Source organism: Trichoderma asperellum, chromosome 3, assembly GCF_020647865.1.
Source record: "Trichoderma asperellum chromosome 3, complete sequence".
NCBI lineage: Eukaryota > Fungi > Ascomycota > Sordariomycetes > Hypocreales > Hypocreaceae > Trichoderma > Trichoderma asperellum.
Window position 1 is genome coordinate 2,077,244 of NC_089417.1, and position 23,428 is coordinate 2,100,671.

The following is a 23,428-nucleotide window of genomic DNA, read 5'->3' on the forward strand; positions in this document are numbered from 1 at the left end:
GCGAAAGAGATGCACAAGTAGGTACCGGCGAAAGCCACTGCGGCAGCAAATTAGCTATTTTTGTTTCTTTTTGTCTTTTTTTTATTCTTTTTTTTCTCTCTCTTATTCTTCCGCGTCGTTTATTAGCCTTGGAGTAAGTACTGTTCCCATTCTAGTTATTTCTTCCCTGTCTGTGCATCTCTAGCCTTGTTTCTCCTTCATTAGGGGGTTGAAGGATTCGTAATAGTAGTATCATTAAGCATACTTTGCGTCCTGCTCTTTATGTGTTTCTCTTCTCCTTTTGTAATCGCCTTGGCACGCCAAAAGACCGTCTACCCGACATCATATATACCGTCGTGATCCAAGGATAGGCAATCACTGCGCGAAGGTAGACCATACGCCTGCCATTCCTCAAGTAGCTGTTTACTTTCTGTAGAATATCTGCGAGCATCAATTAGCGGTTGTTTCTTGCTCTCGAAAATTATTTGACTTCGCCTTCTTTTTTTTTTCCTCGTTGGAAAAAAGAAACGTATATAAGACATAGATTCTCCGCTTACCTTTTTGAACTGAAAATGCAACTGTAAAATTCCCTGTAAGGTTAAAGCGTTAGCAGCTCGACAGGGTCAGGGGTATTAAACGAAGAATAGGCAAAGCTCCAGCCAACAGTGCCGCGCGCGTGGCGGCTGTCTTTGGTCACGTTGGCTGAGCTGACTCGAGACAGTGCCAGGGGAAAAAAAAAAAAAGCAAACCGGGTAATGGGAACATGGCGGTCGTTCGTACCTTATCAAATGAGCTTCTAAAGCCACGCTCCCTCTTGGCGCTATAATCCCACTCGCGATCAACTATACGGAACGCAATATCCTCATACGGAGGTCCCGCGATGAAGCGGATGAGACAAGTGTCCACCTCGCCGGCTGCAGCAAACGACTCTCCTCGCCTTCTGCCATGCTCGCGGATGATCTTAAAGGTGGGTGCTTTGGTTTTGTCTATCAAGTCGGGGTAGAAGATGTTGAACTTGTATCCCTGCACCACTTTAGGTGGAGGATTGTCATGGTCGTAGTGCGTCTGGTTATATTTGTTCCACTCATAGCCCATCTGTACACGATTGAAGTACCTAGGCTTGCGAGCCTGATACTGTTCTGTCCACTGCGGGGGTTTCGTGCCACTAGGCAGGGCTTCCTCAGCCGCAAACACTTCCTCATTTTCAGACACCCCGCGCGCCGCCTCTCTGTCGTATAGTGCCATTGTGGCTTGAGAGTCGTCCGCATTTCCGGTTTCATAAGCATCCACTTTGTTTGTTGACGCCAAGGAGCCACCTGAATTATGGCTGCTGCTAGCGGGTAGGCCGCTGTCTCTAGAGGGCTCCTTTAGGCGCGGCTCCCGCTTTGCAAGCCGCTCCTTCTTCTTTGCGTCGATGTCTTCCGCTATCCGAGCGAGTGTGGCCTTGGCCTTCCATACCCTGAGGCTGCGAAGCAATTGCTCCCAGTAGTCGGTATCGATGTCTTCGTTTGACTTCAGCTTGGCCTTGATCTGCTTCTCCAGGGCCTCAAGCTCATCGAATGTTTTTGGTGCCAAGATCCTGTCTATGTCGTCCGCAACACTGCTCACGACTCTCCCTTCGTGCCCCTGCGGGTCGAGTTTGGCCCTTCGATCCGCACATAGTGTCCGCAAAGCCTCCCAGTACCGACGATTCCGTGAATCTGTCTCCAGAACATGGTAAGACACAATATTCGAGTCGAGCTCCGATATCTGCGCAGCAGAGGATAGATCTTGTATGACTTTTGTAGGTGGAGCCACTTCGATCTCGTCGTCGGCATCGTCATCATCGAAGACATCGCGATCGGCGTCGACATAGCGCAAGTTGAAAGCCAGGATGTCGATGGGCTTCGCCCGCCCTTCGCGCACTCGAATGTCGGCCTTCTTCTTGGCTTGCTTCAGCACGAATTTGTCCTCATCGGCTACAAACTGTCGCGATTGTTCATCTTGCGTCAGGTATTTGGCAGCATTGCGCGCGGTTGTCGACGGGCCCTGTCGGCTCGATTTGGACACCCGGTTGTTTGAATCAGGTCGCGGTGCTGTGGGCTCTCGACGGCCAGACGACGACGATCTCGAGTCTGCAATCATGGCTCGTCGCCCGGGATCCATTGTTCCGAGACGATAAATGCTGATGGCGCAAAGGCGGAGGGCGCGCGTGTGAAGTTGTCGGGGAGAAAGACGGCAGAGCCACGGGTTGAGGTTGAAGATCGTTACGTATCCCGCTTGTCGTTGGACGGTTGATATTTACTTCCGATAAGCTTTTTTAGTTCGGTCCGCTAAAAGCGATCACCTTGCTGCTGGTCTATCCCTGAACGCCTTCCCGTCAGTACGTCACATGACGCATACACCGCGCTCACTTACCCTAGATGAGAAGAGGCAGGCGGCATTTACCCAGGGCGTCAGTATCAGGATGGGTAAAAAAGACGCTGGGGATGAAAGATATGCTTTTGCAAAGAAGAGTTCTCACAACAATAGATGTTTGTTAGTTGGCATGTGGGACAAAATGTACACTACGTGGGGCTCTATGGGAAAGTATCATGTGTGCCAGTTTTATCCAATTTACTATCGTAGTTTCTACTTATAGGTACTAGGGCCAAACAATTATCATAAAAACGTTTCAAATGTAACAAGTAAAAAAAAAATATATATATAATGTAATCCCAGGCAGTACTCCAATTAACGCATTATCTAAACCCCATGACGACAACGCCTCATTTCGCCCAAGGGTATCGTAAATCACTCTCTTCCAGCCCCTCCCTCTTGGCAAGTGCAATTAAATCGCTGCCTTGGCCAGGTTATCATACACGGTGTTGGAGTAGTATGTTGTGCGATATTTACTAGCTGTGACTTCTCACCAGCTCTGTTTCGATTGCGTGCCCTCCATTCCCAAGCCCCGAATGCTCTGGCTCCAGTCATGCCAATTGAAGTTGGCTCCCAGCATATCTGCATCTTCCATTTCAAACTTTGGATTTGGTGTTGCAAAGTTTTCGGGCCAAAGATATGGCGGAATGTGATTGTCGTCTTTAGGCTGTTGGCTTGGTAGCATCATTGCTTCTTGCCCAACCATGTTGCCCTGAACATGTTGTCTTTCTCCCATGCCCAAGGCGGCGTTATGTCCGTTGTGCATAGCCACAGCTCCCACGTGCCAGAGCTCCGCCATGGGGACGTTATTTTGAGCCATAAACGTGTCCATGTATTCCATGGTATCATCGGTCATACCCATATGCATTTGGTTTTCAGCATTGCTTTGTGGGAAGTGCGACCCAGTAGCACTAGCTGCTGGTGTCTGATGTGACGACGGTTGAGATTCTTCAGGTATGAGAGGAGCCATTGGTGTCTGCTGGTGTTGTGGATTGGAGAATGTGGAGGAGGACGGTGTTGAGCCCTCCAACTGGACCATCGCTCTCCATTTCTCTCTGACTTGTTGTTGCCTGGCTTCTAAGCCTGGAACTGGATCGAATCGCGCCCGAGGTGGATTTACCCTTTCTGCGAGGTCTAGGCGCCTAGCTTCTTCGGGATCAGCCCTCAAACGAGCCAACTCCGATTCTTGATACCTTCTTGCTCTGATGAACAGTTTGCGTAAGGGAAGGAAGACGACGGCATGGTCAGCTCTTTTAACGTTCTCAGCCAAATCTTTATCATAGCCATTAACTGCCTCCCAGCCACGCTGAACGAGGGCCGTCCAAGGACGACGGCATGTCTCGACGAGTATATAGGCAATCGCATGCCAGTTGGTATATGTCCTGAACAGCCATCGGTACTGTTTGCATCTAGGATCGGTGTTGAGTTTGTGATTATATTCAATAATTTCGATAGCAGCAATGTAAATCCGCTCGCGGATTTCCGTTGTGAGCTCGTGGCCAGAGCCGGGGAAAAGCATTGGTTGGTATATGATCAGGCACATCTTGGACATTATAATGCGCGATATCATAGCCGCAACCCAATAGAGAATATCGACCTCCTCATTTAAATGCCGAAGGAACTTGTCTTCGATTTTCTGATAGAACTCTACTAGCATCCGCTCTTTCTCCGCAACTGTGCCGGCTTCGGTTCTCGCACTGCACGAGTTCTCGCCAGACGCGTCGCGTATGCGTCTCGACATGGCGCAGACTTCGAATCTCACCAACGAGATTGCGGTTTCTGATTTTCCTTCTCTTGCTGGGGTATTGTAGTGCTCGCAGGGGAGAAGTCGGCATCGTTAAGGCTGGTAGGGAATTGGGTGTCAAAGTCTCCATCCGCCACAATCAAATCGGTGCCCATTTCCTCGGAAGAGCGGAAGTCCAAAGTCAAAATGGCCCACCAAACACGTCGTCTCTGCTCTGTTTCAAACGGAGAGAGTCCAAAGTTTGTGCCGTCACGATGAATGCCCAGACCCTGCGCAATCCGAACTAAGAGAGCCGTCATGGACCAAGTAAAACGACTCTCGTCGTATCGCCTGACGACTAGGAGGAACAAGGTGAGTGCCTGGACGACTGTAAATTCCGACGTGTTTAGAAAATTTGCTTTAGCAAGCGACTGCTCTGTGGCATAGCGATACTGCGCAAGCATTTCCTCCTTGGTAGCACCAAAATTGGTCTGAACCTACAGCAGTGTTAAAATCTCAAGTCATTCGATGTACGTCTGAAGAAGAAGAAGAAGAAGAAGAAGCAAAAAATATATATAGGGTGCTCACCTCGCCATCCTCAAGCGCTACAATAGCAGCGTAATAAACAGCGAAAACTAATGTTTCATGCCCAGGGGCAAGTTTTTCGGGGCTTCGTCGGGCATCGCGCAATATGGCCTCCATGGTTGGGACGTGGATGATTTTAAGTAAAGGATCAACGGTTTCCTGATAAACCGACCACAAAAAAGTGGCGTGAGAGGGTAAAGGGTGATAGTTTTTTAGATTAACATCGAGAGATCGATGTCCTAGGATGAAGCTTTGGTGATTATATGAAGAGCTCGCAGCGGTGGCTGGTGAGTCGATGGGCGGTGATTCTTCAAACTCAGAGTCGTCGGCATCCTCGTCGGTAAGCTTCTGTGTTTCTTCGCGAATTGCATCTAGCTATATATGATAGTTTAGCGCTAAGATTGGATTTGATCGTTGCTCCTGCATCACAGGCCGGAAATGGGGCGCCATACCTCATCGTTCAATTTGGACCAGAATCCACTGCTAACATAGCGAGCAGTGCCTTTGCTATCACTCAAAACAAGTCGCCCGAGCTGCTTGCGGCTCTCTCTCATCTTACGAGACTCGGGAACCTCACCCGTAGCATGGTGGTCGCCAAAATCAACAACCCCCGACGCAAATGCGCCCAAGCTGCTGGACTTTGGTCGCTGGGCTGTGGGCGATCCCTCGTTGGAGGGCGAGCCTGTGGCAGATGAAACCCTGCCGCCAGTCTCGATCTCGATCTGGCCACTCAATTCCTCCACGATTCCTTCCAGCTTCTTCAGTCGCTTGACCAGCTCAACCTCGCGCAGGCTCGTCGGTTTCGGAGGGGCGTTCGGGTCCTTGGGCCGGTGTTGGCGCGGCGCGCGGCCGGGCGCGGGGAATGCACAGGGAATCGAGGCGCGCCGACAATTGGAGCAGGGCATCTGCTTGTCGCAACGCACCTTGCGCCTCCGGCAGGTGACGCAGGATCGCGGATTCAGCAGCGGCGTTCCCGAGTCACCCGGGGCCATGATGGGGCCAAAGTGGGCGTCTGGGCCGGTCGTCTGGTAGATGGTGACATTATTCGGATGATGCGGCGAAGAGACGCTCTGTTCGGCCATGGTTTGCTTCGGCGACGTCGCAGAGGCGCTGAAGTCGAAATTTACCGCCATTTCGGCGTCTCTGGGTCGTCTCTCGGGGTCGTTTCGTGAGTATCGACGGCCTCACGGCAAACGCCAGAAGAAGCGCAGTAGAGGCTAATATGTCGCAGGGCTCAGTCAAAAGCCAAAGGAGCCGCCGGTCTGCTCATCCGCGGGGCGCACGTGAAGGGGGGGTCATGAATCGCATCAATGCTGCGGCAGCTCGGGCGTTGCAATGGATGCCAGCGCTTGATACGGACAGCTCTGCGAAGCTCGATCGAGGTTGAAGGGAGAGAAAACGGCGAGTCGTCGAGCTCTGGGCGCAAGTGGGGAGAGACTCTCCAAGAAGCCCAGCCAAACTTTCAAGCCACAGTGGGCTGGCTGTGGAGACGCGGTGGCCTGCCGACTATAAGTACGATGACATTGCCCAAATCGGGCTGCTGCTGAAACGTTATTTGCCATGGGCGTGAAACGCAGTAAAACAGTCCCAGAGCGCCAGCGCGCCGCGGATTCTTCACATGGACTCCATACAATAGCCAGGTGCCATTCGCATGCACAACGCAGAGAGCTGGGAAGCTACGGAGATGGTGTTTTACTGGATCAAGGCTTGTGGATTATGCATCTCCACCACCAGATGCGACCATGTACGGGGGACCGCACCGCCACATAAGCAGGGCCATCTGCAGCTTGGATGGAGCATGGGCGACTAGCAATGACTAGGCAGGTCACAATGGCCTTTGGCCCGGCCATACCTCGTACCTACTCCTAGTACTATTGAGCAGGACTATGGCTGTGGAAGCCTTCTCATTCCGCGGAGATTGAGCAGGTGTTAGTAACTCATGGATTCTACAGAATGGGCGACGCCATCTGGCACGAGCATCGGTTGTTAGGTGCCGACAGCCCCCACAGCACGGATTGGGTTCTAGAATCCGGGACATGTGAGAGGCTGGTTGGAAACCACGACTGTTATGCATGGAGTCTAATTTGTCATCAGTTCTCGCTACGCAATGGAGCTGACGGCGGAGGGAATAGAATCCTTCTACAGAGGAGGGAGTGCTTGAGTGCTATGTGCTATGTTTCGCCATGTTTTGGCACAACCTTGGCCTGTACGCCAATGGGCATCTGTGCAGGAGATCCATCTCTTCACCTTGACCGGGATCCTGTTTCTGGGATCGAATTCCAAGACTACACGGCATTCCTTTTTCGTGGCGGCTCCTGGAGTATATACGACCTTACTATAGTACATGTATATAGGTGTATTGGTAATGCTCCGTGAACAGGGAACTATTCCCAGGTGCTTCTTTATTTCCGGGCGGCTTCAGCTCAGAGTCTTGGTAAGACGTTCGGCGCCGGCCCCCACCTTTTACCGCTTCCGTGATTAAGTTCTACACCAAGAGCATGTCACTGCGATGCGGGTGTGCATTTCACCTCCCAGGATCGAAGAATTTGGAAAGCTCGGTAGATGATTGTCTGACACCGGTAAAGATGAATAGTAGAAAAATCATTGGAAATTTATTCTAGGCGCTATCGAATACCAAGAGAGGTTTTAGTCCTAGTTTATACCAATGTCTAGCTGCCTGTTCGGGCGAATATAACGTCACTCATTTTATCTGGGAGTGGTGGTCGAAGAAGGCTTTGGGAGGATTCGCTATTGAATTTCTGTTGCTCCTCTTTTCTGGGCACTCAATCAGGCCATTAGGTACATGCCAGACAATGCCTAACGTCGTACAAGGTGTGTCTTTGCCAAATCAATATATGAGAGCATACGGAGTATCAGCAACTAAGATGCCACCCCTTTGCCTGGCTTGGCTTCTGAGCCTGGGGTGTTAGGAACCAGGTCATCGAATAGTTTATTAGAATTCGATCCACTCTGCGCCACCATAATCACCCCGCATGTGGTGGGGGATGGCGAGTGAAGCAAAGGCGCAGAAACGATGAAGCTCAAGTTTGCGGCAAAGTTGTACGACTGCAGAATCATGCAACGCTAGTATGGCAACAATAGCATCTTTATAACAGCCAACAAGTTTCTGAGACCGAAAAAGAACAGCTTGACCCAACTGGATCTAAAAAAAAAGAAAATAAAAAAAAAAAAAAAAAAAAAAGAAAGAAAAGAAAAAACTCGCATTCAGCTCGTCAGTTGGTTCTCAGCCCAGGGACCGCAAACAATGTTGGCTCGCGTCCCCCAGCAATCACCATATATAACAAGAAATCGATTTCCCTCCAACAGGCGCTAGGCAAAGCGTGGCTGCCACCAGGCCCTGATAAGATTTCCAGCTTACACCCACCGGATTGGCTTCCAAATTGCATCGATAAACGACGGGCTTAAGCGAAGTAATGCATGCGTGCTGCGCTGCATTTCGCAAGCCTGGGGACATTTGGGCGCTTACCGCGCGTCATGCAAGCATGGCTGCATCCCTCATCTCACCGGTCGAGTGCACCGGTCGAGTGCAGGTTCTACATGAATTCATTTGTACAATTCAAAGCCATCTTGGCAGATAAAAGATGGGGCCGTGATTGAGCCGTGCTGGTATCCGAAGATTCAAGAGGCCGAATACGTTCAAGCGTACTCCGTACAGACCGACATGACCTCATTTGATGCACACCACATGCAGATACCAGCATCGACAGCAATCGCGCAGACAAGGTCGTCTCACTCATTGGCCATGAAGATATTTGATACACATATTACCAAAGTTCCGTCTTGATTGACTTGAATTGAGCGTGGCCACGTGCCTAGGTCAAGTTGGAAGGCCAGAGAATAGCAAGTCATGGTGCTTGAACAGAGCCGCATGCGGAGATGTGGTGCGGTATCATTGGCGACTTGTACTAGCCGCCATGTCTTGATGATTTGAGCCTGAAGAAGAGAGCGGTAATTGGGGTAGCAACTGAGATGCGGTCTCTCTTTGATATATGGGCCGCCAGCCGGAGGGAGTGAGATTTAAGAAGATGATACTGCCCCAGCTCTGAGGGCCATATCCTCAGGATATACACTCATCGTAACAATCCGTCAAAATGTCTGAAGAAGCACAAAAGTATCCGTAAGTTTTCCATACCTTAAGCTAATCACTTATTGATGTGTCAGTAGCCATACCGTGGCAGCATATATCGGAGATGATGACGGCGACCTCCCATATAGGTTGATGGTAATCAGTAACAAAGACAACAACAACAACAATAATAATAATGACAATGACAACGGCGAGGGCGCCAATAAAGGCACGAGCACTGAAGCGGTACAGCAACAGGCCAAAACAGTGGCAGCAGACAGTTCTCCCATCTCGGATACTGGGACCTGGGAAATTGTCGACCGTACGGATACGAATTAGATGTTATCTATTGGTATATTGGGTGGAATCAGACGTGCTGCTGGGAATCGATGCTGAACTGGGTTGGACACCAAAACCGCTTGTTTTGATTCATTTTTTTTTTCTGCGAATGTTGGAAGAAGGCTATTTGCTTCGTTTCTTCTTTTCCAAGGTTGTGTAATTTTGCAAACATGTTTAGTTAGGCACCGGTTGACCTGCAGCCGGGAATTGATTTGGTGTGTACCATAATCGTATATGATTGCGAGCCATCTATATCATGCCGCATTAGTATCATCAATTGGCACAATCAGCAGCCACCACATGTCAAACAGCGCCGCATCGCCGCCATTGCCTAAGCGTCGAGAGTGGGAGAATAGCCTGATATACCGTACTCCGTACAGTAGAGCAGATAAAAAAGAGCGGGGCGGCTCTGGGCCAAAATTCTGCACCAGCTCCATCATTGGCGTGGGAAAAAACGGATGTGTCGCCGCTACCCTACCGCCCGATAAGCCCGCTATCGTCACGTGCGCCACAAACTCGCTTCTCGTAGGGTTTCTCACCCCCACAGATCGCATAAGGAAAATTTGCCCTGAAAAGCTTCAGCTTCACGACGGCAATCCGCGACTCGGCACGTTTCTCACGACTTTAACGCCCCCAAACCCTCCGATACAATGGCCAAGCAATCGTAAGTCGATCTAAACGCATAGCAGGATGTTCGTTTTATCTCTCTCTGTATTTCGCAATTTCCCCGACGAGACCAAGAAAATTACTGGAAGAGAAGCCGGGCAAGAGGAGGATATTGTTGATGAGCTTTCTCCCTCACGACGAGACAATCTGAACGAATTTCTGAGCATCTATTCTGTGCATCGACGAATCAAAACTTCTCGCCAGTTTTTTTTTTTTTTTTAAACGAATCGAGCATGCGTCAAAACGTCAAAATGCAATTACAAGTCGAATACGATTGAGAGAGCAACACTTGGATCGTTCCTCGTTATGCCGGCACCAGTTTTTTTGATGATCCTTGGTCGAGGAATTGCGAAATAAGAGAGGAGAACGATGACTGCACCACGATCAACGTATCGCAAAGAACCCGTGGACTGACAACAATGTGCCATACAGTCGTGGTGCCCCTGGTGGCAAGCTCAAGATGACCCTGGGTCTTCCCGTGGGTGCCGTCATGAACTGCGCCGACAACTCAGGTGCTCGTAACCTGTACATCATCTCCGTCAAGGGTATCGGTGCTCGTCTGAACCGTCTCCCCGCCGGTGGTGTCGGTGACATGGTCATGGCCACCGTCAAGAAGGGAAAGCCTGAGCTGCGAAAGAAGGTCCACCCCGCCGTCATTGTCCGACAGGCCAAGCCCTGGAAGCGATTCGACGGTGTCTTCCTGTACTTCGAGGACAACGCTGGTGTCGTACGTCTACCCTGAATATGCGATCGAGTGGTGGTCTTCTGCTTCACTATGAGGCTGGGAACGTCATTTTGAAACCATTCCGCCAATCCGATGCTGTGACATGAGCTAATTCGACTTTGCAGATCGTCAACCCCAAGGGTGAGATGAAGGGCTCTGCCATCACTGGCCCCGTCGGCAAGGAGGCTGCTGAGCTGTGGCCCGTAAGTGCTACCTACAATATTAACCCCACTGAGGAACCATTTGTCCTAACGTTTCTTTCTCCAGCGTATTGCCAGCAACTCCGGTGTCGTCATGTAAGAGGTTGTTTCGAAGGAGGGAGGTTTTACTTTATACAGTGGAGACAGAGGAAGAAGAAAAAAGACATAAATGAACAAGTCCCCCCCGATGCGATTCTTATAGAAGCGTGGAAATAATTTTTCTGCCTCTTATTTTCCCCCCTTCCGGATTTCTTTTTTTTTATTTTGACTCGGGGGAAGAATGGGAGGGGAGGAAACGGGAAAGTAAAGTCGCTGGATTGGCAGGCTCTTGCATTTCGGTTGCGGCGTGTAAGGATGATTCAATATCAGGTATCGCATCAAACGGACAAAGAAAAAAATATCCAAGTCCTAAGTCCTCTTTAAACAGTGCTGGGTGAAACTGCTTGTTGTGATGCCATCATTCCTGTAACGTAACGCAAGCCAGAATGTAATTAATCATAGCCCCGAGCAGCTATTGAAACAGTCAATGAAGAGCCTATAAGGATAGCTGCTAAGGGCCGTGCCTTTCTCATCAACTAGCTTGTAAAAAGACGACACAACCCTGTAGGATTTCTTGTGTTACCATCTCGTTCATAGCAAAATTTGAGACACTGCCTAGTGTCCACTTATCTATTGGTCCACTTGGCCCATCTAGGAAATTCTCAGAGTCAGGATACGTACCTAATAGATTTGGCCGGCCGATTACCCTGTATGAACATTCAAGCAAAGAGGCGTTAATAAAAAGTAGTTCTAATCTATCTACTGGTACTATTGCAATAGAGAAGTCGCAAGGGAAAGTACTTAGTATGAATATAGAAATGAATGCCTTTTTACATTTATGGGCTTGCTCTTTTGCGTCTCTTTTATGACATACTCACTAAATATATAGGTAGTTTGTACGCTATACAGCCCATTTAGTGTACAACTCCTCTATTGTGTCATTAGCAATTAGTCACTTACACAGTCAAACACATCGCAACAACCACGAGAACTCCATTCAACAACTCGAGAATCGTTTTATTAAGGCCAAGAAAGGTAGCTATAACCACCAGTATACCTCTGAAAAAACAAAGAAGCCCGATATAGCCTCTCATAAGATGCCCTGCCACCGCGTAACCGTGTTTTGCACAAAAGCAAGATGTGTGGTCCCCTCCTATATACTGGGTGTAAACTACCTGCCTAGGTAGAAAAAGAAAAAGAAAAAAAAAGAAAAAAACTAAAACAGGCAAGAAAAAGAAGAACGAGAAAAAGATAAAAGAGAAACATGTATCAAACCAAAGAAAAAGTTTGAAAGGAAAAAAGTGAAAAAATAGTAGTATTTCCCTCTGTATAAAAAACCACCATTCTTGGGGGAAGCCGCCAACGCCGAGGGCTGACCAGTCAGCTATATGCTTTTTTTGTGTAAAGCCAGTCCCAATGCTGAAAAGGAAGAAAAAGGCAGAAAAGAAAAAGAAAAAAGAAAAGAAAAAAGGAAGATAACGACAAAAAAAGAGAAACGAAGTAAAGTAATCGTATACAGATGTCCAAATGCATCGTTTCCCGGTTCTTCATAGCTCCATCCACTGCAATTATAACCTCCCATTCTCCCTCTCCTTCATCTCCACTCTTTAGATGATTAATGACTTTTGTCTTTTGTGGTTCAAGTATGTATTTACCCGATATGGTATGTGCAAGTTGTCTGCCCAATTCTGTTGGCAATACACAAACACGTTCTGACGCCCAACCATGATACATGAATCGCTAGTTGCGGGTTGACAGAAAAAGTCTTATTCCCGCAGTGAAGGAAAAAGGTGGTGGTATAAACATCGTACAAGCAAAACATGATGCTGTAAGATAAGGCCTGAGCCTCCCCTTTTCGATGAGTTGAGCCATATGTTTGCCTCCCCTTTGGCTAGATTGAAAATAGAAATCGACTTTACGATGGAGGATATGGGTATCCCATCCCATGCATTTGCTGTGGTGGTTGTTGAGGGGCAAAGGGCGGTGGCATCTGATTTTGCTCAATCGGCTCCTTCTTAGCCGCCTTCATCTTGGGCTTGGGAGCGATAAGCCCAACCCTCTGCTCAGCCGCTGCCTGCGCGGCCTTTTTCGCAGCGAGGGTTGCCTTTCGCTTCTCCACAGCACCAGCCATGTTGCCATTGGCCCAGCGACCTGAAATGGTTTGTTAGCAAGCTGAATGCGACAACAAATGTAGCGTGTTTTAACAGCGTGATACTTACTCTTCATAGACGCTGACATCTTCTCCGACTTGGTCATGGACTTGTAGTCCTTTGGTGGCTCTTCAGCTTCTTCGCCATTGGGCAGCGACGATGGTGTGCCCTTGCGGCTCGCGGGAGTAGTGCGTACAACTTTGATCTTCTGAATCTTACGGTTGGGGCCTAATGCCGCTTCTGGCTCGAGCATCTCCGGTAGGACAGGGAACTCTTCTCCTCCAACTGAGGGAACAACGTTGATGCGCTTGTTCTTCTTCTTTGTGGGAGCTTGAGAAGCCTCCTCACTCTCTTCGGCGTCGTCGCGGAATCGTTTCTGTCGCTTGGGGCGGAACGAATACGACGACTCGGCAGTATGCGAAGTGGAATCTGAGTCGGCAGTCGAAGGCCGCGAATCGCCATTGTCTGTAATTGCTGAAGACGGCTCGCTGATGTTCTTGCCCTTGGGGATCTTGAGAGTCAACAGATGGCGACGCTTGGGCGGCTCTTCTTCAACGAAGTGGTAGCCCAGAGGGTCCTCGTCGTACTTGGGGGGCTGCTTGACTCGCTTATTACGGCCCGATCTTGATGGTGTTTCGCGTACAGAGGAATCTTCGCTTGGAGGAGCAGGCGCGAGCTCTTCAATGATGCTGGGAACATTCATCTTGGGCCGTGCTGCACGATTGCGTCTCCTCCTGCCATCTCCAGCTTCGTCGTCTGAGATGGACTCGCTGTTGAAACTGGCAGCAAAAGAGACCTGACTTTCATCGTTGTCGGCATTGGCAGTTCTACGCCGTCTGGGTCTGGCGGTTGGAACCGGTGTTGAGCTGCGGCTGACATCCTGTGTTGCCGGATCGAACAATTGAACAGGCTTCCGCTGTCTCTTGCCAGTGACTTCGTCTGCCTCGGTCGCCTTGGCTGTAGGCTTTGGCTGATTGCGTAGTGAACGACCCCGGGTCATGATTCCTGCCTGTTGTGTCTCTGGATTCTGGCGGCCAATCTTGGATGGATGTGGGTCATACTCAAATCCATAAGCGGCTGCCATAATACGATCCTGGTTCTGCAGGTAGCGTGTCTCAGTCATGCCTTCTCTGTCCTTGGACCTATAACCCTTTACGACAAATTCAGGTTCTTCATAATTGACGCCGTGCTGGTGGAAGTTGCGTGTTCGAGACTCATACTTGACGTCTGCCACGCGCCGGCGGAGCGAGTTTTCGTAGTCATCGACAATCTTGCCCAGTCCGTTCCACTCGGTTTGCCATTGAACAAGTGAAATGTTGATAGATTCCAAGACCTCGTAGAGATCCTCTGTTGACATTTCCTCGAAATTCTCGAGAGCGGCAAGGTATTCATTAGGATCTCTAAGCTTGCGATAGCGGAATGATCGGCTGCGCTCGGGTGGCTCTTCAGTTACATCAACGTCGTCGCCGTCATCTCCACCAGCAGCCGGAGAATTGGAGGCAGTGGGGTCAATCGAATCGGGCACAGGGGAGCCCCGTAAGGGTGTATTGAGAGCTGGTGTGGGCGCCTCGATCCCGGCAGCATCCGGAATGTCGTCGTTGTCATCGACCATTGGCTCCATGTCATTGGCCTCTCGGTCATCAGCAGTTTGGTCTTCGCTGGTAGTGACCTCGTCCTCTTGCTGCGCTTTCTTTTCCGGATACGCGACATACTCTCCATCGATATATGGAGTCAGGTGAGCCCATCTGCCTTCAGGCCGAGGCTGTGGCTTAAACGGGCCTCGCTCAGAGGGCTGAGATGGCGGCGCTGGATCTGCAGGCTTCATATTTGCGCCTTCAACTTGAACCTGGATCTCTGGTAATGGTGGGCTGACAACAGCGTCAGCACCGTCCTCGGGCAATGACACGCGTGGCTCGACGCATGTGGTGTCAGTGCTCGTCGACTGAGATGCGTCCAATGTCGTGGAGCCGAGAGCAGATATTGATGGAGAGGCCGGAGTGCCATCGGCTTCGTCCTCGGCCGCAGCAGTGACTGTGATGGGGGGAGGGCTGGGTGCTTTGGAATCTGGCTCTGACTCTGGCGTCTGCGCTTCATGGGCCTCTTCCGCCTGTACTTGAGATTTGAGCTGCTGCACCGACGGCGCAGTGAGTGTAATCAAGTGCGCCGCTGCCGACGGATAGTATGGCGGCTCTTGTGGTTGAGCCCGGGCCTGAGACTCTTGCTGAGCCTGAGGCTGGGGCTGCGGGTGTGTGTCGCTTTCTGGTGGTGCCTCAGGGTTTTCTTGTGGAATTTCCTTTTCGGGAAGTTGGTTAAGAGGCTTAATACATGCAGTTTCTTCAGCGGGAGTGTCATTTTCAGCCGCATGTGTCAAGGCCGTGTTATTGGCCTCTGCGGTCGCATGCACTGCAGGCGGCGGTGTGGAAGGGGCTGGCGACATCTGCACGGGCTGCACACTCGGCTCTCGCTCACGATCATTGCTGTTGACAATGCGGCCAGAGTTCTGCGGCGTGCTGCTGCGTGGAGACTTGAGCTCATCCGCGTAGCTTTCAGGTGGTGCCGCCATCTCATCGCTAAAAGTGCGTGTGGCGTCGCCCTCAGCGCGAGCATTGGGCTGTGGCTCAGCCGTCTTCTCATCAGCGGTTGAGGCTGGTGCGGCCGAATCGGGCAGCCTTGCACGGTCTGCCTGCGGCTGGGGCATGTTGATGTCAGCGGCCGCAGAAGTAGAAGCAGAAGCGGAAGCAGAATCAGAATCAGAAGCAGATGCAGGGCCTGCAGCATTTCCAGATGGATCAACATCCAGACTTGTTGGGGCTGGCGCTGCGGCGTGGTCGGCAGACTTGAGGTCGCTGTCCTGGTGCGGAAAGCCTGAATGGGCTGTTGTCGGTTTTTGTGGGGCCTCGACGGACAGGTCCGTGGATGAAGCATTTGAGAGATCCATGTGAGCGCTGTCGGATTTCTCAGAGTCGGAATACAGCACGCCCACCTCAATGGTGTCCTGGACGTCGTTTTCGTCGTCGTCAAACTCATCCCTGTAGGCTCTCGACTCGGAAGTCTTCCTGGCGGGATAGCGGCGCCGGCTGGATGGCGTGTCAGCATCAACAGAGGCGCCTCGCCTCTTGAGTCCAGACCCGTAGAGATCCTCGGAATCGTAGCTGTTGCTGTCAGGCCGTCGCCTCCTATTACGAGGGGCAGAGGCAGCTGCTGATGCCGAGCCTGGAATGGCGCTTGAAAAGTCAATGTCGTCGTCAATCTGCTCAAACGTGTAGTCAACACGCGCGCGTTTGCGCAGGCTGTGACCGCCCTTCTTGGGGCTGTCGTTTTCAAAATCTTCATCAGCCACGCTGTAGTCATCCATGGTCTTTGATCTCTTTCTCAGATTCAGAGGCCGGGTTGTTGGTCCCGGCGTTGAGAAGGTGAAGGCGGGCTGAAGAGTCTTTTGGGCGCGCCGGTTTTGCTGTGCGGCTTGTGGAGTGTTAGTGGCATGCGCCATGATGGGACTGGCGGACGACTGATTCCGCTCAAAAGAAGCGTCTGAACCAGACGTAGGAGATGAAGAAACTCCCTGAGGCTTGCGACGATTTGTTGTTGGGCGGCGAGCGCGGTCCATGATGCCAGGCCGCCGCAGCCTGTGGTGGAAACAAGAAGGTTCCTTAAAGGGGTGTAAGAGGACGGGCAGTGTAGATGAGAAGATGTCCGCGAGGTCAGGGCAATTCCGCAAAAGACGGGCGGAGATGATTATGGGTAAGAGAAGATGCAGAAGAATGAGATTCTGCGATGAGGAAAGGGAGTGAGTGAAAAGGGCTCGCCAAAGTGTTGATGGCGATGCTTTGTATCAAAAGTGAGAGGCGAATGAAGCGTGACGTGCCGGCCGGAGCGAGCAGGTTTTTCCTCCCGCCAACAAAGCAACAATAGCAATCAACAATCAGCTGCGGCAAAAGACGCACACCAGGCACAATACGCAGACAAAATAAGAGCCGCCGCCCGCTGCTGCGATGATGCCGCGGTGAGCTGAATATCAGAGATTTCTGAAGGCAGCCTTTTTCCACGCTGTCAGTGCAGTCTCCTGCGTTTTTTGAGTCGTGGATCGAATAAGTTCGCAGGGAGGTACGTACCGGCAACCGCTGGCCAGTTAGAACGCAGGACAGTGCCGTGGCTTACAAGTCGCCAGCGCACCTGGTATTCAGTACAAGCTGCTAAAAAAAAAAAAGCAAAGCAAAAGCGTCCCATCCGGGGTTCTTCCTCTAGCTGTAATCCAATCAGCGCTTATGTACCAATGTACCTTTAGCCCTTTCCGGTCCTGGAGGAGCGCCATCGCCCGTGTATCACAAACAAAGCTTGCTTTTACATACAAAGAATCTGCAGAACATGAAAAAACCGGCAGAGCATAGACAGACAATACGGGCTGAGGGCGATGACTGACAGACGTGCTCAGGGGGGCGGCGCCAGTTATGGCTTTGTCATGCAAACAACTGCTAGTACCAGGTACAAGCACCCTTTTTTTGTTTGATCATTCACGTGATTTTGCAATCGGTGATTATAGGTGCCTTGGGCACAGCCATTAGCTCCCTGTGGATGATGCTACAAGGCCAAAAGCAGCAACTAATACGGCTCGCCCTATTTCTCACGGTAGAAAACCTTAACTTCTGAGCGCCTAACCCGCTGCAAGACCCGCTGAATCTGCTGAGACTTTGCACGAATGCTCCCGCCCCGTAGATCCGGCGCCGCTTTTATCATTCCATCCACAGCGCCTTGTTTTGCTGCTTGTACTTTTCCCTTTCCACAACAGCCCGTCTCTGCCAGGAGCTAGAGCTTGCTGCAAACCGTCGTTGTGCATCTATTCCACTCTCTGTCAACAAAGGGTAAGCGTGAGCTGAAACAGCTTGCAGTACAAACAAGCACCAACTATCGAGCCTATAATGCTGACTGTTTCAGGATCTCTTGTTGTACTTGCATATCCCTATATCGTCACCGACCGCAACTGCTTACCCCACCGTGCACACCACGCTATTACCCCGTGCTCGTATCAGCCATAATCTCCAGGTACCTTGGCTTCTAAGCAAACCAAACACCCGGTTTGGCATCCGTGCATGAATCAACACATCCAGCTGCATACGTGGCCATAGAATCTGTCTGGTCCAAATAGACAAACAGTCCCACGCATTACGCCATGGCCTCCAAAAAATCCAAGGCAGCGCCTGCCGACGACAATCTCGACGAGCTCTTCTCGGGCATTGGCCACGACTCCAAGGCCAAGAAGCCGTCCAAGAAGCCCACCTCGGCCGCCGCCAAAGCAATTGGCAATGACGATATCCTCGCCGACCTAGAATCGGAGCTTGCTCCCCAGCCTGCGTCTCGCCCACACACACCTCGTCTTAAGGAGACTATCGCTCGACGCTCGACGGCAACCCCTCCCATTGGAGACGACAAGGCCACTGCTGCGCGCAAGTCCACCGACAGCTCCAGGAGCCTCAGAGCCAGCTTCACCCCCAGTGCCACAAGCTCCGAGCTCCATGAGTCGGAGAGGAGGGGACCGGTGGAACAGGCGCAGCCTCAGCAATCCGGAGGGGGATGGTGGGGTGGAATCCTCTCAACCGCGACCGGGGTCATGAAGCAGGCTGAGGCTGCGTACAGCCAGATTCAGCAGAACGAAGAGGCAAAGAAGTGGGCAGAGCAAGTCAAAGGCCTAGGAAGCGGCATTGATGTGAATGTGTTGAAAAGCTATGGTGAGTCCCATGTTTTGTCTTGCGCCGAGTCAACGCCAAAGGTGTCCAACTAATCTCCTGTCTACAGGCGACGAGATTCGCAACCGTGCACTGCCAACCCTATCCAACATAATCAACACCATCGCTCCTCCTATTGGCTCTCATGAGCGCCTCCTCATTCACATTACCCACGATCTGGTCGGATACCCGTCTCTCGACCCTCTCATTTACGAAGTCTTCTCCGATGTGATGCAGCAGGTGGAAGGCGGCGAGCTCCACGTTGTCCAGAGAGGCCATGAAAGCAGCCACCCGCGATCTAACGACAGCTCTGCCGGCTGGGATGATGGCCCCTGGTGGAGACAAGTTGACCAGCCTCGAGAGTTGGGTGTGGTGAAGGGCCTTGTCGAGGGCACAAAGCTCTGCCGCGTTAATGCAGAGTCGTTTGCGACCGAGTACTTTGCCTCACAGGGAGGCATCGAGGCTGTGAGGGCGCAGGCAAGATCGGGTGACGGCGAGCCTGGTGCAATTCGCACTTCGGATCTGTTCTTGTCCGTCCAAGCGATTGTCACTGACCAGGACAAGACCCTTTTCGGCCGAACTTCCGCCGCCGAAAAGGAGAAGAAAGAGTCCGATGACTCGGAGGAAGAGAACGAGGAAGAGTTCCGGTTTGCCATTTTCATTGTTGACCCGGTCCATGAAATCGAGTATGCCACCATCAGCCAACCCTTCCCCGCCAAATGGGCCCGTTGGCTTGAGGCCCCTCGTCCTATGACCCCCGAGTCTGGGGACGAAGAATCCCTGCATAACCGTGTGCATGAGGACATCCGAAGCATTGTTGAGACTGGTGAGCTTGACCCCAGAGAGTGGGTAGCCGGCTGGGTGAAGGACTCTCTTGCGCTCTCTGTTGGTATTGTAGCCCAATGGTATGTCGCTAGACGTATGCAGGTTGGAGTCAGTCACCCCAGGACGAAGGTGGAGAATGAGGACGATGATGATGACGAAGAGGAGGAAGAGGAGTCTGATGAAGACACAGAGTAATGATACCATGGCCTATGTCATTGATAATGTTTGGACAATACCATTAGATTACCCATCGTGTTCGAACTTGTGAGGAGAATGCGCCAAACGTAGGTCCTGTGATTTCTACGGAGTTTTTGTAGCTATCTGATATATCGTTGTTACTCAGACACTCTTTAGCATACGGCATGAAGCAGACACAGTAATAAAACATGATAGTTTGTCGTCCTTTAGTTCTTGAAAATGCATCTTACACATACCATTTACTCTATTTTCTTAGTACTCTATAGCCTGCTTACTTGATGAATGCACCCATATCTTTATCACGTCCCTTTCCTTTGCTCTTCATCATCCTGTGCTACAGTCCCGGCATGGCTTTCCCCAGCTCTCCCTTGGCCGCTCTCGTTGCGCCCTCCATCTTGACAAGCCTCAGCGGGCGATACTCCGGATTCCACATCTGCTCCTTGATCCACTCCTCAAGATCGTGATCATTGGATGGGATATCCTTTTCAGTCGCCACGCCTTCTTTCACTGCCGCCTGAATCACGCTCTTTGCTACCTGGACGCTGACAGTCCTTACTTCCTCCACGTCTGGCAAGAGAGGTGCGGTTGGGTCCTTGAGAACGGGGCTCAGCGATGCAACTCCTTGCACGGCCGCGACGAGCATGCGGTCGGTGAGAAGCTTAGAGCGGCTGAGAATACAGCCGAGCCCGATGCCGGGGAAGACGACAGAGTTGTTGCACTCGGCAATTTCAATAGTGATGTCGTTTCCGTCTTCACCCCAGGGGCCGGTGACGGGATCAAAGGGAGATCCTGTTGCGACGAGTGCCTTGCCATTGGTCCACTTGAGCAAGTCCTCTGGCTTGGCTTCGTGGAGTCGAGTTGGATTGGAAAGAGGGAAGATTATTGGCCGTGGAGAATTTTCATGCATAGCCTTGACAATTTCTTCGGTGAAAGCGCCAGGAACGGTGGATGTTCCGACGAGGATATTGGGCTTTACTTGCTTCACCACTGAAAGGAGGTCGTTGCCATCGCTCTTCCACTCGGAGGCATCTTTGACGTATATTTTCTGAGCGTCTGAGACTTCGAGCTTGGATGTCAACAGACCGGGCTTGTCAATCAACCTAATGAGACCATTAGAATAAAATCTTTCGAACATGCATCTCAGGCTTAAGAATAGGCTTACCAGATGTGCTGTGAAGCTTCCTCGTGAGTAATGTTCGTCTCTGTCGCAATTGCGTCTCTGACTTGATCTGCGATACCAACTCCAGCACTCCCAGCGCCAAAGACAACCATGCGAGTCTCACTGAGTTTCTGTCCGCTGGCGTGCAGTGCAGCTATGATAGCCGCAAGTGTCACACAGCCAGTTCCCTGAACATCATCGTTGAAGCAGGCCATCGTGGGGCGATACAACTCCAACAGACGTCTGGCTGCAATTTTAACAAAGATTAGTCTGAGACGAAATAAACATTATGGCTGTGAGTGACTTGATGCTAACCGTTTCTTAAGCCAAAGTCCTCGAAATGAATGTAAGCTCGGGGAAATAGCTTTCGAGCAGCGTCGACAAAGGTCTGGATAAAATCGTCATACTGCTTTCCTCTTACCCGACGGTGGCAGAGACCAAGATAGAGCTCGTCTTTGAGCAGATCTTCATTGTCAGTGCCGCAGTCTATGACGACGGGAAGGGTTCGACTGGGATGAACACCGGCGCAGAGGGACGCGAGAGTCAGCTTTGCTCCAGATATGAGAATGCCGCCTACGCCCTGATGATAGAAACCAGAGAGAGATAATTAGTGTATTTCTTTAGATGTTTGATAGAAGGCAGCCAAATATACCTGGTCGCCAATGCCAAGAATTTCCTCGCCGTCTTAGGAAATGAGTTAGCATAAGATAAGGAAAGCATTAGAGGGACGATATACCTGTTACGCAGATATAGTCGACATCATCTGGAGTCCCCCAGAGTGCAAGATCACTTTGCACGCGTTCAGGGTGATTAATGTCCAAGAAACATCCTTCAGGGCGGCGAAAAAGCCTCGAGTAGTTTTGAATGGCATCGCCCTCCGTCGGAGTATATACTACGCTGAACATTTCCTTGAGATGAGTAAGCAGCAGCTTGAAATACAACACCTCATTCTGGTCCTTGAGCGAGGTTAAAAATGTATTCTTGGCAAGGCTGTCGCTTCTGGATAGATATTGCTGGTATGCGCGCTCAGCCTGATGGTCCAAAGTCTGTTCATTCGCGGGAAGCAGCCCAGTCAAGTTGAAGTCTCGACGCTCCTTTTGCGTAAAGGCAGATCCTTTGTTGAATGTCGGGCTATTTAAAAGTGCTGTTCCGGTAAGAGCGCAGTCGAGAGGGCCAACTGTGCTAAGCGGGAGGTTTCCAAACTTGGACGATTTGGTGAGAGTCATGGCGGGCGAAGACGAAGAGCGGCCTTTACAACTAGCTGGGATCTTGATTTCTATTCAGAGAGTAATAAAATGATATGAAAGTAGGTAGGGCGAAATGATGAATTTTAGAAAATGTTCTAGGAACGCTTCTTAGGATAAGGCTCTGGGAGGCAATTAATATGTGAGAAATGGGGAGGGTCGTGATGTCAACAGCGTTGGCGCTGAGGCACATGCATGTACTTCCAAGCTTTAGCCAATATGAGGGATTGGGCGATAAAGCGCCTATGGGCAGGATAGAGCGGCAAGTGACGTAACTGACGATTATTCGTCAAAAAGCATGCATCGGGAAAGCGGCATATACTGATTGTCTCCATACTTTGTGTGCCCAGCTACTGTAACAGAGCAGAAAACGCTGCTATGTTACATCCAGTATAGCTTCATGCATTGGAGGAGAAAAGACAAAAAGAGACACAGAGCGAGACGGCAGTTGACACAGACAACGTGAGTGGTGCGTATTATTTTCTTTCAACAAGTTCTTTTTTATTTTTGCGTCGTCAGACACCTATTATGTAGTCTTTTCAAGTACTAATAGTAGTAGGTAGTAGTCACTTTAGAAACACGTAGTACAGTAATATGTAGGTGCTCTGGGAGCCACGCCGTCGACGGGAAAAAAATTCATTCGGCATGGACTATGATGGCCCGTTCGTCTTGCAACAACGCTGAAGGCAAGAATTATCAGAGATAACCTCGTCTACAATCGATACGCCAGCCCTTCCAGGCACAACTGCAAGACGCAGCGTGCCTGGAAGAGAAACTCGTGGGAAGATTGAGTGGCTGGCATGGATATGCTGCGGATCACAAAGGAAGCAAACAAAAGAAAAATCTCCCTACCGTGGCGTCGATTAAAGCTATTTTCAAGCTTGATAGAGCTTGGGACTTCAGTTCGACGAAAGAAGGACTGCGTGCGGCGCTTTAGAATAGCCGCGCATGGCAACGCCGAAGCGATGCGACCCGAGAAACATAGTTGAGAAAAGGAGCAATTTGGATCGTGGGATGAAAATTGCGAGAATTTGTTTTGGTAGCGGCTAAGGTCTTATCGATTTGCTGGCCTAAATTCTGGCTCGACCATAAACCCCACTTGAAGTTGCTGGCGGCGTATCCCGTCAACTGAAGGCGCCAACGTAGCACTGCCGCTGCAGTCACGGGACTTATATAGAGTGCATCTATTCCGCCATCATTACCAGTTGTTATTGAAGATTAAAGAGCGCTGTTCCGAGGATAGACAAGTCAATCAAGTTGCGGGAGACTATTCTGAGTTATACCCAGTCCCTTCTCTGAAATTATGGACTCTGGATGTCATGAAATAAGCCCGTTATTCCCTTCTTGTCTTTGCCGTTGAGAACATATATCACTAGCCTCCGGGAACTGTGGA

At 50.7% G+C, this 23,428-nt stretch overlaps 8 protein-coding genes across 8 annotated transcripts; 3 read left to right on the forward strand and 5 right to left on the reverse strand.

The window, feature by feature from the left end:
- Nucleotides 1–402: 402 nt before the first annotated feature.
- Nucleotides 403–2,124, reverse strand: TrAFT101_005252 (uncharacterized protein; the record flags this gene model as incomplete). The annotated part of the gene is made up of 3 exons (XM_024903722.2): nucleotides 403–420; nucleotides 537–569; nucleotides 760–2,124. 3 exons carry the CDS (start codon nucleotides 2,122–2,124, stop codon nucleotides 403–405), a joined length of 1,416 nt encoding a protein of 471 aa, XP_024757551.1.
- A 742-nt stretch (nucleotides 2,125–2,866) lies between these two features.
- Nucleotides 2,867–4,117, reverse strand: TrAFT101_005253 (uncharacterized protein; the record flags this gene model as incomplete). Its single annotated transcript, XM_066127420.1, has 1 exon — nucleotides 2,867–4,117. The coding sequence occupies one exon, from the start codon at nucleotides 4,115–4,117 to the stop codon at nucleotides 2,867–2,869; it is 1,251 nt and encodes a 416-aa protein (XP_065983531.1).
- Nucleotides 4,118–4,134: 17 nt separating this feature from the next.
- Nucleotides 4,135–5,817, reverse strand: TrAFT101_005254 (uncharacterized protein; the record flags this gene model as incomplete). The annotated part of the gene is made up of 3 exons (XM_024900927.2): nucleotides 4,135–4,596; nucleotides 4,688–5,059; nucleotides 5,137–5,817. The coding sequence occupies 3 exons, from the start codon at nucleotides 5,815–5,817 to the stop codon at nucleotides 4,135–4,137; spliced, it is 1,515 nt and encodes a 504-aa protein (XP_024757550.2).
- A 3,150-nt stretch (nucleotides 5,818–8,967) lies between these two features.
- On the forward strand, nucleotides 8,968–9,270 carry TrAFT101_005255 (uncharacterized protein; the record flags this gene model as incomplete). Its single annotated transcript, XM_066127421.1, has 1 exon — nucleotides 8,968–9,270. The coding sequence occupies one exon, from the start codon at nucleotides 8,968–8,970 to the stop codon at nucleotides 9,268–9,270; it is 303 nt and encodes a 100-aa protein (XP_065983532.1).
- Nucleotides 9,271–9,639: 369 nt separating this feature from the next.
- Nucleotides 9,640–11,295, forward strand: RPL23A_1 (60S ribosomal protein uL14). The gene is made up of 4 exons (XM_024908728.2): nucleotides 9,640–9,774; nucleotides 10,209–10,503; nucleotides 10,626–10,703; nucleotides 10,768–11,295. Exons 1-4 carry the CDS (start codon nucleotides 9,761–9,763, stop codon nucleotides 10,798–10,800), a joined length of 420 nt encoding a protein of 139 aa, XP_024757548.1. The 5' UTR covers nucleotides 9,640–9,760; the 3' UTR covers nucleotides 10,801–11,295.
- A 448-nt stretch (nucleotides 11,296–11,743) lies between these two features.
- On the reverse strand, nucleotides 11,744–16,946 carry TrAFT101_005257 (uncharacterized protein). The gene is made up of 2 exons (XM_024910169.2): nucleotides 12,959–16,946; nucleotides 11,744–12,890 (listed from the first exon to the last, which is right to left on the reverse strand). The coding sequence occupies exons 1-2, from the start codon at nucleotides 16,494–16,496 to the stop codon at nucleotides 12,655–12,657; spliced, it is 3,774 nt and encodes a 1,257-aa protein (XP_024757546.2). The 5' UTR covers nucleotides 16,497–16,946; the 3' UTR covers nucleotides 11,744–12,654.
- Nucleotides 16,947–17,500: 554 nt separating this feature from the next.
- On the forward strand, nucleotides 17,501–19,920 carry TrAFT101_005258 (uncharacterized protein). Its single transcript, XM_024900948.2, has 3 exons — nucleotides 17,501–17,748; nucleotides 17,822–18,612; nucleotides 18,680–19,920. Exons 2-3 carry the CDS (start codon nucleotides 18,057–18,059, stop codon nucleotides 19,627–19,629), a joined length of 1,506 nt encoding a protein of 501 aa, XP_024757545.1. The 5' UTR covers nucleotides 17,501–17,748; nucleotides 17,822–18,056; the 3' UTR covers nucleotides 19,630–19,920.
- Nucleotides 19,853–22,151, reverse strand: TrAFT101_005259 (uncharacterized protein). Its single transcript, XM_024900952.2, has 5 exons — nucleotides 21,528–22,151; nucleotides 21,444–21,475; nucleotides 21,107–21,371; nucleotides 20,795–21,038; nucleotides 19,853–20,732 (listed from the first exon to the last, which is right to left on the reverse strand). The coding sequence occupies exons 1-5, from the start codon at nucleotides 22,015–22,017 to the stop codon at nucleotides 19,967–19,969; spliced, it is 1,797 nt and encodes a 598-aa protein (XP_024757544.1). The 5' UTR covers nucleotides 22,018–22,151; the 3' UTR covers nucleotides 19,853–19,966.
- Nucleotides 22,152–23,428: the final 1,277 nt, after the last annotated feature.